The following is a 13,766-nucleotide window of genomic DNA, read 5'->3' as shown; positions in this document are numbered from 1 at the left end:
ATAATTCTATAGCATTCTAAAAAATGTTCTAGTCCTTACTGTCCTTAAATCCTACTGCACCACCTCTGAGAAACATGTAATTTCATTGGGCTATGCTAGACACATGGCAGAAAAAATATATAGTTTACTTATGGAAATGATTTGCTTGAGTCGTAAGAGATTGTAAGAGATTCATAAATAGCTTCCCATCTTCACTATTTGGACAGCAGGCAACATGGCAGCACAAATATCGGTTTCCAGTTTGTGAAGGAAAGGAGGATGTTGTGCATTAAAAGCGGAGTAACGTTTTCGGATGGCACCCTAGAAATGATAATGACAATAAATGAATAGCAGTCAAGTTCACCTGGTTATATCAGTCACACCTTTAGCTCTGCAAAGTAATATTAAGAATTTCAAAGTCTTTTATCTGACAATGCCAAGTGTATGTGGCCCCTACAGTAAGGTCATTGTTTGCCAAAAAACAAAATGACTGAAAACAATGAAAGAGGTAAAAGAGTGAGTTAAGAGAAAGGTTAAGGGTGTTTCATGGTATGAGGAGAACTCTTGTTCTATTTTTTGATTGATAGGCTTGGGCTCATAATGTTGCTCTTACCGCAGTCATTAAAGCTTGATGGTGAGATGGATGGTTGCACTGTCTGCATCTCCATACTTAAGCCACCTCAGTCTTGTCTGTATTTAATAGAAGAACTAGATCAGCACTTATGGTGCATTAAACAATGTAATGTTGTATAATTTTCTTTTATGGCAGAGGAGTTGCCGCATGAGGTCACACCTCTTATAGGTTCAAATGGCTGAGTGTGACATTCTTATATGGCAGAATTAGTATAATTCACCCTCACATCAGAAATATTACAAAAATCCACATTAACCCACAAATTGAAACTGTATTTGGTTTCTAATTGGATGGTCGAAAAACCTTTTTTGATCACTCCATCACTTCCCTTCGATCTCACATTAATCTCACATGTCTTTTTGATACGTTATTTAAGCAGTTGTTTGACTCAGACATTAAGGACCAGTCCATATGGAGTTGTCTCTAACATATATATACCCTCCTGTCCACTGAAATGCATTTCTGGCCCACTATCTCTCCCTGTTCTAAGGCCAATATTTTACCCCTCAACAATTGATTTACCCTCCACCCCCCTTTCCTGCTTAAACGCAGTCCATTATGTTGTGCAGAGTCATCAGTTGTGAACTATTATACTCTTCTTCTTCTTTACTCTCATTGTCTGTCAGCACAGCATCATAATACTTCATCTTTTCAAACTCTCATATATTGGATATACAGATAAATTTACAGAACCTAAAACCTGACCTGTGCAGAGTAGGTTTACTTGAGTTGAAACTCACCTGTCCATTACTACAATGTGATAAATAAAGCACTGTGTTTGCAGCCAGTGGTGCCACTGTTTTGTGCTCTGAGTGAGTCCATCTGAGTTACTGACTGTGTATCTCTGAGTGACCCAGTAGACACAGGCAGCGCCACACTGGGCAGGGCCGGCTCCTTCGCTCTAAGTGCTGTTCATATTCCAGCAATCAGCGGATGTGGATCAATGCTTGGTTTACAGCTTTACATCCTGACATGACTGAGCAAATAAGGAATGCTTAGACTGTCAATCAGAGACTATTAGGAAAGAAATTCCTTCAGTAACCCCACCACCACCACCACCACCACCACCACCACACCACCGCACATACACACACACACACACACAGCTCATGGGAGACAGAGTAAGAGATAGGGAAACAAAGAGAGTGGGGGTGGAGCCCTTGAGTTGATGGAGTTGAGAGAGAGATCCTAAAATGAACAGCCCAGGACGTGAAACGCTGGGGATGCGACCAGTAAGAGAGATGGACTGTTTGCCACTGGGGATAGCTTTGGATCATTTTGGGGGATTAAGACTCTACCTCTATGAATTTGGCACTTCTTTGCAAGAGCACATGGTGGACTTTGGACCTATTTTCTTAAAGGAGGATGTTACACTGTTCATTTGTTAGCTGTTTTCTAAAGGGTTCGTTAAGTGCTTTAAGTCAGAGGAAGCATGAATATAATTGCTGATGCTTGTATAAACAACTGAGGAAAAACAAAAGGAGAGGGCTGAGGATGCAATGTAAGATTGGCAGCAGTTGATGTTGATGGGTACAGGTTGCTATATCAGATTCAGGATCAGTTTAGGTAAACATCAGAAAAGCATTATTAAATTGAAGTAGAAAAAGGGGCTGTTGCAGAGCCACTATCTAATGCCAGACAACCATGGGTTTGGATGGCATGGAAGTGATTGCCATTGCTGTTGTAATTAGTCTGTTTGTTGTCGTGCTCAAACAGTTTGGTATCTGGGAGCCCTTGTCACTGGAAGGTAAGACATAAGAGCGAGCTTGAGAAATTGCACTAGTGTGTTTGCAGAAGGTTCAAACCATGTCTTGTATGTTCTATGGAGAATTAGAGCAACACTTACACTCTGTTGTTATTTAGCTTTGTTGAATTGAAATCATATGTTATGAACCAGACTGTATAGAAAATGAATAGTCTGTGTTAAAGAAATGGTAATGTGTAGATTTATTTTAACTGTCTGTGAATTTGTTTTTCCCTTCTCATTTCTTCAACACCCTTCCTGACTCTCTCCCTTGTCTTTGTCAAACCATCTGTTTGTGTTTTGTTCTTGTAAAGACGGTGAGTATAAATAATCCTCTGTGCATTGCATTTAGTTTAATTTTGTTTCAGCCATTTCTGCATACCTGGTCCCCCTTGTTTTGTATTGAACTCGATTTGTCTTTATTGCCCTCCTGGTTGCTAAATTAACACACTCCCCATTCCCACTTGTTGTCATCCATCAATAACTATCCTATATCTATTTGCTTCCCTCTAATCACCCTCATTTCTTCACAACACCACGGCCCTGATTTACTAAAGCCTTTCATGGGTGCAAAAACTTTTAGCATGTGCAAAACCAATGACATGACCCCTGATTGGTCAAGCAAATTGTCTTGCACCTATCACAACTCTTAGTGCCGACTTTGAACATTGCAAAGGTTTCTGTACCCACTAAAAGTTTTAGTAAATCTGGGCATGTCTCTCCAAGCTATAACTTCCTCTTATTCATAATTTTTCCCACTCCTCCTATCAAACGATTCCCCTAGATCTTCCACTGTCTCATTTCCCTTTCTTATTCTTTCCCATCTATTTCATTCTTACCCGACTTTCAACTCCCTTTCCGCTCTCACTTTCTCTCTCACTAATACCCTTCTTCTTCTTAATCTCTCCTTGTCTTTTTCAAACCGTGTTTTGTTCTTGTGAAGATGGTGAGCATTTTCAGTTAAAACCCCTATGTGCAGTATATTTAGTTTCATTTCAGTGTACCCACTATGTTCTCCCATCTATTTAATTTTTTTAAATTTTCTTTCTTTTCTTTCTTTCTTACTTTCTTTCTTTCTTTCTTTCTTTCTTTCTTTCTTTCTTTCTTTCTTTCTTTTGTCTTACGGTTCTTCCCTCCCCTATCCCCTCTTTTCCTCCTCCTCCCTCTGTTCCCGCCTACCCCCCCGTTCTCTGTTTCTCTGTAACAGACAGTTGTGACAATGACCTGGAACTCTCCATGGTGCGTCACCAACCCGAGGGCCTGGAGCAGCTCCAAGCCCAGACCCAGTTCACCAGGAAGGAGCTCCAGTCTCTTTATAGAGGCTTCAAAAATGTATGACTAGACCTCAGAGCGTGGTCTTGGGTTGTTGCCCGTCCAATTAACCTCTCCACTGGTTTTGATTGGAAAGAATGAACGAGAGTCTTACATTTTGGCAAAGATCAGTATAAGGAATTTGTCTTGTTTCACAGCAAATTTTCCACTGTTAATAAGCATTGATTGGACTTAGAATATATTGCAATATAAACACTGGCATGTGTGATTGTGATGTGCATGCACAGAAAGAAAAAGAAAAGGAGACGAACAATAATTTTTTGTGAACTCTCTCCCCAAGCTAGAAGCCAGAAAACAAACCTCTGTGATGCCACGTAGCAACACTTTGTTGAGCTGCTCATCTGACAATCTGAGAGATTGATTTCATGGCCTCAGAGTGTGTTTGTTTGGGATTTTACACAATTAAGAAACTTGATGTTTCATAGTAGGGCTAACAGTTCAGAACAATAAAATGTACAAATCCCCTGGGAAATTATCCTGGGAGCGTCATGGTGATGGTAGTGTCCTATTCCTAAACTTCAAACTTCAAACCTAAAATTACTCCTGGCAGTGGGGCATCTCCAGAAAGTTCTGTTAATTACCTCAATGATTATATTCTTGGCTACAAAGAATTTCTAGTTTATCATGAATACCAAATGTTTGGCTATCACATGATCAGAGTATCCTCCGGCACCAAACTGGACTGTTCATGAACACAGAATATAGTCAGAACTCATGTTAATTTATCCAGCGTCTCACCCTGTCATAGCACTCTAAAGCTCCTTGCACACTGTCCATACAACTACCAACAAACACCAACATCAAACAATGTTGGGTCAGTGAGGCGCTGCCTGTTTGGATTTGTATGAGATTGTTCAAGGTTGTTTGGACCTACATTGTCTGATTCAACATGTTCAGTCTGTGTTCAGAGCCTGGAATCACTTCCTGGAATCACTTCCATTAACAGTGGTTTTACTGAATAAAAATCTGTTCAGGCCAATCAGCATCCGTTGCTTGACAGAATTTGGAAGAAGCATTTTTTAATTGGTTATGGGATGAACCAATTCCAGACTCAATGCTTGGCAACCCATCTAGAACGCCCTTCTTTTAAATCAGCTGAACTTGGAGAAATTTCAGACTGAATAATGAAGTTGAAAACAAGTTGGCCATTCAGTTTGAATATCAGTCTTTTGGACTCTGGAACAGGAGGAAGTAATTGTGACAAGGCAAGATGATGTAACATTTCTGCAATAGGAACATCTGCATTTCAACAGATCCATAGTAAATAAACACAAGGAAATAAAACAACAACAACAAAAAATATCCTAATATAACTTAGTAAACCCAGCCTCTGTTTGGGAAAGTTTGGGCAGTGTGTTTTTGACAGTTGGCTTTCCCAACATTCTATGGACATCCCAATGTTGGCAGTGTGCAAAGGGCTTTAGAGCACTCTGGGTAGGACGGCCAAGGGGAAGGGCAGTAACATGTTTGAATGTCAACTAAGGTGTTTTTTGTTAATCCACAACTGGTGAAAGCCATTTGTTTATTAGTTTATTATTAGTTGAAACCTCTATGTGAAAACTGACAATAAGCTACTATTTATTGACTTGACCTTTTGTAAATCCATCTGATATTTTGTGCTCTGTTCCAGTGGAACCAGAATTCTGTCTTCTATAAATGGAGCGTCAGATTGGATTCACAAACACTCACCTTGTTTTAAAATTCTGTTCTAAATTTCTCTTTTTCCCCAAATCTAAACCCTTGGTATAATGTTCTAATCTTTAACGTCAACTGTAACATTAAACTGCGTGTAAATACAAAAAAGAGACATAAGTCACTATTTTGACAAAGTCTATACACTATACACATACTCTACACTCAAAGGAAAAGAAAATTTGGGCATGTTGGCAACTTCACAAATCTTTGTAAATTGTTTCGATTTTCCTTTCAACAGGAATGTCCCAGTGGGCTGGTGGATGAAGAGACTTTCAAGACCATTTACTCACAGTTCTTCCCTCAAGGAGGTATGTGACTGACAGCACAAAGTCTTATTATATAAACATATGAATGAGTGAGCTGATTCTCTCACCAGGTCAATTAATACAATTCAGATCTGTCAACTACAATTTCCTTGTATATCTGCCAGTGCTTGGCAAAGCACCCTTACCGGTCGAGTTGATTTCACAAACAAATTGATTTGTCTATCACCCATGAGAACGTATAGGTGGAAGACAAAATTCAAGTTAATCATGACCCTCAATAAAATCAGTATAAATAAAGTTTTAAATAGGTATTGCAATTAGCCAAAGCCAGTTCCTAATGATGTCCAACCCTGTACATCCATTATTTGTTTCAGATGCTACCACTTATGCGCATTTCTTGTTCAACGCATTTGACATGGACAGAAATGGCTCTATCCGGTTTGAGGTAAGTTAACCAAGGTACAGATGTGCAGTACAGTAAGCACAATGTACAATGACATGATGACAATGTTCTGCAAAGTGATGCTTCTCTAACCTCCTGCGGTCATTTACCAGGGCTGTCAGGGATTTTGTTTTTAGATGTGAAGGATAATGACATTCCTTTAAAGAATGCTAGTAATATGCCATAATCATCTTTTCAGGACTTTGTGATAGGACTGTCTGTGTTGCTGAGAGGCTCTGTCACAGAGAAACTGCGATGGGCCTTCAACCTATACGATATCAACAAGGACGGCTACATTACTAAAGAGGTGCAGTCAGACAATTCACATTTTTGAGAATCTACATGTGAGACAGTATATCAATAAACATTTGTTGCAATGTCATTATTTCTGTGGATGTATCTCTCTCTGGTTTCTTACAGGAGATGATGGCTATAATGACATCCATTTACGACATGATGGGCAGGTATACCTCACCTAGTGTACGAGACGACGACCCCTTTGAGCATGTGGAGAAATTCTTCCAGGTAGGCCTATGTCCTCTCTGCACCCACCAAACTACACAAGCCAACCCCTGGTATCTTAATATGTTTAATTGCATACAGATGTAGTTATTAGAAATGTAACGAATGTCACATTGACTTATGTTAAATGTCCTGTACTTTGTCACAGATTCAGGAGAGTGACGCAGGCTGCTTAGGAGTGACTCGGGTCAGGGTAATGATAGGAGCAGGGTAACATTTAAAGGAAAATATGTTTTGAGAAACATCCCTGAATCCAGTGTTTGGTTGTTCACTTGTATTTGAACTGTTAAGTTGCAATAGGCCCTTTTTACACTTCCACATTCGGAAAAGCGGAAGTAAACAATAGCAGGGTCAGCATGCATCTAGCTAGTACTGACGCAATGGCACAGTCTACTAACAAGTGCTACTGTAGTGTACCTTTGATCGATGACACCTCTTGCACTGTCACTTCCTCATCAACAGTATTTGAGACAAAACGAGACAAATTAGCTGGCAGCAGACGTGCTTTTCAAACTAGGCTTAGTTGTAGTGTAAGTGGCTATTAAGTTACAGCTTATGTACTATTAAAATAAAATCAGTTGCACAGGGTTAATGGAGGTAATGGGCTGCCTCACCTCCAGATCACTCTCAGGTTCCTCTACAACTGGCACAGGGTACTCTACAACTGGTAGTGTACTCCACTGGGTCCTGTACCTGTGCACTCTGGCAGCCTTGATGACCTCTGTGATATCCTTCCAACTGTGTTACTTCCGGTTGCATACAGTGGTGGGTTCTGGTGGCTCTATGAAATAATTGCAGTGGCCAAATCCTTCCTCCCTTGCTGCAACAGCTGTTTGGTGAACCCAAAATGATAGGCAATGAAGGCAGCTCACTTCCTGGCCCCCTCACTCCCCTGCTTCCTGTACCATTCTGCCTCATGGTGATGAGCTTCCTCCTGATGCCACGGAGCTATGCCACTGTGCCCCTTTCCTCCTCTCTCACCTGCTTGGATTGCCACTTCAAGGACTTCACCTCCTGCCTTAACTAGCTGATCTGGGCTGGCTTACGGTTCATCACACGTGATGCTCCAGTCACTTGCTTTGCCTCTGTACCAAACCTTTGATTCGATGATTTCTGCCACTGCCTGTCTGTCTTCTGTCTACATCGCCCTTCGCTGTTGCTTCAAGGATTCCTCGTACACTGTCATCAAACTGGAGCCACTCTTTCTCCTTGCTGGCTGGAGGCCACTTGAACCAAGTTCAAGTTTACACAGCCCTTTATCACAAGCATGTCTCAAGGGACTTTACAGAGAATGAGCCTGACTAGATCTAACTGATCGACAATCAATCGTAGAACAGAATGATGTGAGACAAACACAAGGAAGCAGAGCAAAGCACAATTTTCTGCTACTGGTACAAAATGTACCAGTAGCAGTACAGTTGAATTAAGCTGCATATAGCATAAATAACTTTGCAGTTTTTATCTTTATATAAGTAAATGTTAAAAAAGGTGTTCTGTCTTTTATAGTCTGTACTACAACATCCACTTCAACTATAAAGTCTCCATATGCTTTACTGTAGTACAACAAATGTCTATTGACCTTTTTCAGAAGATGGATCGGAACAGAGATGGAGTGGTGACTATCGATGAATTCATAGAAACTTGTCAGAAGGTAAACACGTTATCAATTCATTTTTATCAAAGTTCTTTGGAATGCTCATCATGTTTACCAATTGTTTTTTAAAAAATAACAGATGAAAATATTAAAGCCCTGTACCCATACACATAAAATATATGTGCTAATCTCAAATCAGTACATCTCCTCCAAGAGGCTTTACACCCTGCAGTGACTATGAAGAACCAAGCACTTGAACACCCATGCACATGCAGTATGAAAATCTCTGTAATGTATTGAGGCAACACTTGTCCAAGGTCAGAGTTATGTCTGAAATTAATCTTATGTATTCTTTTTTTCTCAACAGGATGAAAATATAATGTCTTCAATGCAGCTTTTTGAGAACGTCATCTAGGGCTGAACAGGGAAGTGGAATGGTAATGCTTCCAGTGCTTCCAGTTACAAGCTTCTTGGCCAAATATAATTTCCTTATTCATCCTGAAACAGAAAGATGAACAGCGGACATGTAACAAGGATCTACTGGTTCTATTTGACCAGTTTTAAAACAAAGTGGAAACACTTATTTTCCAGGAAAACTGTTCTATGCAGAGAAATATGCAGAATTCACCAAATCACTTGAATGATTTTAAAAGAAATCCTTCTTTGCATGACAGTTTTCTTTTCTTTTCCACACATCAAGGGAACATGAACAAACTAATGGTTCATTTGTCATTGCCAGATGAGCATGTATGTTTGCCTGACACTTATAAGCATGTGCTGCAAACCACCTAAAATACAAATTAGGGCTTTTGTTGTTGATCACCTGAAAAAAGTAATTGGGGATTGGTGGGATGATAATTTCTTACTGTATTATACTGTAAAGAAAACAAGTATGTTTCTAAGTACAGATTTTGTGTAAAGGTGATACCCAGTCACCTTTGTGATGTTGAACTTCTCTCCTAATGTAAATTACTTATTTGATAGCGACCTACTGAAATAAATGTTTACCTACACATAGTTATGCTTGTTTGCAACTCCTTGATATTATATTAAGGTGCATGAAGACGGCAATAAATCCTATTCTGTTCTGTTACCTGATTTACCCAGAGGGATCAATAGTAAAAGTTAAGTAAAAGTCTTATCTTAAAATAAATATATATCTTATTTTGTGTGCCCAAAGATGATGTAATTTGTTACATTCTTTCCACATGTGTTTTTTTTTTTATCCCACACATCATAATGATGTGTCTTTGTTTTCACTGGGACAACACACAAGGTTGGGATCTGTGGAAGCCGATCTCAAATGCTCTCTAAGAAGAATAAAAAGAGAGTGAAACTTTGAATATGATATCTGAGCCTTTTTTGTGCAAATAACTGGAGATTTACATTTATATTCCAGTGGGCCCTTTTACAACTGTCCCCTGGTCCATTTATTTGAATAAATAACTGCTCTACATCTAATATTTTTTGTTTATAACTCCTTGACATCAGTGTAAGGTACATACATATGGCAATAAATATGTCAATAACTCCTATTCAGTAGAAATATGTCTTACTTTGTGTGCCCAAAGATGGATTAGTAGTTGAGACGCCTGTTAGAGAGCCCAGCTATTCAGAATGTGGCCTTACTACATTTTATCATGTGTCTCAAATGAAAAGGAGGGTGCAGACACACAGGGGCAATTAACCAAATTTGGAAAGCAAATTGTCAGTTGTTGTAGATCTATGTGTTATGGCTACTGTGTGTTAATGTCATTCTTCTTGACCATTTACTATTATTGGCTTTGTAAAAAGATATCGCTGGTGTTGTGCTCAGGAGTGAACTTCAAAATGAAGCAGTACTTCTAGGCCTTTATGGGCTAAATGTGTGGAATGTATCCTTCCATCAGTAGGTTATACAGGTGCACTTGGAAATGTCTGGCGGTTTCCGTTTATCTGCTTCAAAAGTGGTGGAGGGAATATCAGAAAAAAATTGTGATCTGTAGTTTTTAAACCTGATCTTTGTAAGAAAAAGAAGAGGATTCTTGTTTTCATTGCACAACTGTACATTAACATTTCATTCTCAGTATTCTCCACTATTTAAGAATAACATTTAAATGATTATACATTAGATTTTGATCACAGGTGCCATAATCATTCATTGCCATCTTTCTGTAACTCATAGGGAACACAAAAAAGATTAACAGGCACACTTATTTCTTTAAATGAGTGAGAACACTTATTACTGTGGGATTTAACATGCACTGAAATGTCTTTAAAAGCAATTCTCCCCATACCATGGGCTGTGAATTACTTCCTCGGTAACCCACCTAGCTGGCCTATTTCTATATTTAATTCAGGGAAGCCTATTGACCTATGTAGGTCACTATGTAGGTAAGTCTGGGAGCACAATTCAATTTGATACGCGTCCCCCCCAATGTTCAAAGTAGACAAAATTGTATTTTTGCTAAATCCTATACGGCCAACGCACAGTATCCTGGCGCTCGGCCAAATTCATACGCCACATCATCATTCATTCAGTTTGTGATACGGGACATTCTCTATCGAAACCACATATGTCATCAATCACCAAGCATGGCAATCATATCCCAACCTCATCCCAAACTGGACTCTGCCTTGTGTTTGACACCTCTAGCATTTTGACTAGTCATAATGTAAAAAAAATATATTTTAAATTAGCATTTCGACTGGTCATAATGTAATGAGAAATATCTTAAATTAGCATTTTGACAGGTCATAATGTAATGAGAAATATCTTAAATTAGCATTTTGACAGGTCATAATGTAGAGATATCTTAAATTAGCATTTCGGTTGGTCATAATGTAATGAGATATCTTAAATGCTAATTTACAATATCTATCATTACATTATGACTAGCCAAAACGCTACTTTAAGATATTTCAATGAGAACTACTGGAACTACCACTACTAGGCCTATACTGCTGCAGCAGCTGTAGTAGTAGCAGCAGCAGCAGCAGTGTTGTTACTTGCCACTACTGACTAATACCACCTGGCTTAATGGTACTGCTGCAGCAGCAGGAGCAGCAGCGGCAGTACCCAGCACATCCCCTGGAGCCCCTGGTAAAGCTCTTACTGTTGACTTTGACAAGGGCCTACAACCCTATAAGATAAGATAGCACTTTATTAAAAATAATGATGAGGAGCACCAACTGTTTGGACTGGCTGGCAGGTTTGCTTCAGCGGGAGGCAAACCGCGTCTCTTCGTACCAACCACCAGCTCTTCAACGAACCGCCATTGCTAACCGCCAGACCACACCTTTGGAGCGGCTGGCAGGTTGGCTTCAGTGGGATGCGAACTGCGCCTCTTCATACCAATCACCAGCTCTTCAACAAACAGGGTTCGCTAACCGCTACGCCACCTGGTCCAAACTGGTCCACAACTAGAAAAAACAATAAAAACTTTTTTTTAAAAAGCCGGCACGAGAGACGTGAGAGACACCACCAATCTGTTGCTCCTGCTCCATCTCACTATGGCGCAGGGAAGTGTCTCGTGCCGGTTTTGACAGGATTGGGATCATTTGAAGGCTTGTTTTCACAGGGTCCTCATTTCTCTCAGAAACACATTTCAGTGAACTATTAACTTAATATAAGAGAAAGTTTCCAAACACGCCCATCAAGCGTCCAATAGCTACTGGTCTGAAATGAGGACCATGTAAAAAGGTTCCCAAAGAGAGCCTCTTGCTCTCTCTTCATACCTTACCACGTGGTAAGGTATGAAGCTCAAGACCTCAAGCGGGCCTTTTATGCCTTGAGCTGCTGCGACCAAACACGTCAGAATTCTGATTGTGATGTCATCAGTGCAGCTGAGACAGGCTCTGATTGGTAGAGCAGAGTCCAGCTCCATCCAATGACGTCATAATCGGTTAGAATGGCGAAGCGAAGCCGTGTTCTGATTGGTGGAGGAGAAACAGTGAGCCAAGCTGCCAATTGAATGCCAAAAGTGAGTTTGGATTATTTGAAACTGATAGTTAGCCTATTATGTAGAACTTTATTTCTATTTGGAGTAGGCTTGTAGATGCATGCATTTACAAGTCAAACTTTTCAAGACTAATGTATGTAAAATAAGTCTAAATTTATGTGCAATTGGATATCACATGCTTCTTAGGTGTGTATGTATAGTATGTGTGTGTGTGTGTGTGTGTGTGATATAGGCCCACATGTTGTCTAACATGCAGCCTTGAAGCATAAACACGCTGCCAAGCCTCCAGCCGGTCCAGCTGCACCGGGATGAAACAACTCAGAGAAATTAGAGAAATTGTATGGCTATATATATATATATGTATATATATATATATATTAAAAAAAGGAAATATATATATATATACACATATATATACACACACACACACACACACATACATACATATATATATATAGTTCTATATAGTTTTTTTCAGCAATTGCTGTCAATGGCAGAAGGGAGATCACTAGTGAAAACACACCCTGAGGCTTTATGTTTGGAAAGATTTGAAATTATTTCAAATTTCTGAATTTAAATTGTAAAGAAAAAAAAGTTTAAAAAAAGTAAAAAAGAAAAATGCAGAGAAGAGGAAAGAAAACATATGATGACAACGGGGGTCCATCATTGAGAATAGTGTTACTGTCAAGTAATTGCAATGATGCAACCCTGACATGGCCATGAGCTGAAACACGTTGGTTTTACTAATAAATATTTGTTCTCATTACTGCAAGTGTTGCTGGAATTTACTTTTTTCAAGTAATTGCAATGAAACATTTGGACATACTGCACTTCAATATTAAGCTGTTGAAGACAGAAAATCAAATACAGCCATCAGCTGAATGTCCAAAGTCAAACTCAGCTTCACCATGTTCATGTTGGATAACCTAAATTTGAAATAATGATGCATCATGATTCATAACATGCATTTGAAATGTAATCCAGATCATGTTTGAAAAAAATACATGAAGATAATAAGAAAAAAGAATGAAAAAGCATAAACACCTAACCACTGTTGAGCACTATATTGAGATATCGCATGTAGGCTTATAAATACTAGGCCTAAAAGGAATTACAGACCTATATGGTGGAGAGTTGGCAAAGACCTGTGATGGAAAATAACAAGGCAATGCAGAAAGCACTTTGTGACAATAACAGTCAGCCATTGCATTTGCTGAATAATGGGAGACGAAAAAGGTCTCCCATCTGTGTGTGAAATACCAACATCAGCAAAATCATTCAACTTCTACTGTACTATTGATCTGGAACCAATGGCAAAGGGAGGTTTGTTTTGGGGAGGAGCTCTGCTGGCTCGGTTAACTGGATGCTGGTAAGGAAATTATACTGAAAACCAACATGCTGTGCTGCTGTACTGTAAGTGTTATGGTGTGAAAAAAGACTGTTACTCCAGCATCGCCACACCAGGCTCTTCTCGGTGTCAGAAAGGTAAAGATTTAAAAAAAAAAAACATTTATGTTACATTTATCTATTATTCTTTACATTTTTAATGTTATTAATTATAAGAAAAAACATGAACATTGTCTTTATCTGAAATTTACATGATATGATATCGGTGTG

General features: G+C 39.2%; 1 protein-coding gene across 1 annotated transcript; it reads left to right on the top strand.

Moving 5' to 3' along the window:
- The first annotated feature begins 2,257 nt into the window (after positions 1–2,257).
- LOC139922875 (calsenilin-like) lies at positions 2,258–8,623 on the top strand. Its single transcript, XM_071913503.1, has 8 exons — positions 2,258–2,360; positions 3,565–3,689; positions 5,623–5,692; positions 6,025–6,095; positions 6,292–6,399; positions 6,513–6,617; positions 8,203–8,265; positions 8,576–8,623. The coding sequence occupies exons 1-8, from the start codon at positions 2,258–2,260 to the stop codon at positions 8,621–8,623; spliced, it is 693 nt and encodes a 230-aa protein (XP_071769604.1).
- The last annotated feature ends 5,143 nt before the right edge of the window (positions 8,624–13,766 follow it).

Source organism: Centroberyx gerrardi, chromosome 2, assembly GCF_048128805.1.
Source record: "Centroberyx gerrardi isolate f3 chromosome 2, fCenGer3.hap1.cur.20231027, whole genome shotgun sequence".
Taxonomy (NCBI): Eukaryota; Metazoa; Chordata; class Actinopteri; order Beryciformes; family Berycidae; genus Centroberyx; species Centroberyx gerrardi.
This window is presented reverse-complemented; position numbering and strand designations above follow the sequence as displayed.

Bases quoted from the DNA above. Each gene is read 5' to 3' on its own strand.
- LOC139922875 (XM_071913503.1), top strand. From the start codon at position 2,258: ATGGGTTTGGATGGCATGGAAGTGATTGCCATTGCTGTTGTAATTAGT. The intron at 2,361-3,564 runs GTAAGACATAAG...TCTCTGTAACAG, and splicing joins GGAGCCCTTGTCACTGGAAG to ACAGTTGTGACAATGACCTG. The intron at 5,693-6,024 runs GTATGTGACTGA...TATTTGTTTCAG, and splicing joins ACAGTTCTTCCCTCAAGGAG to ATGCTACCACTTATGCGCAT.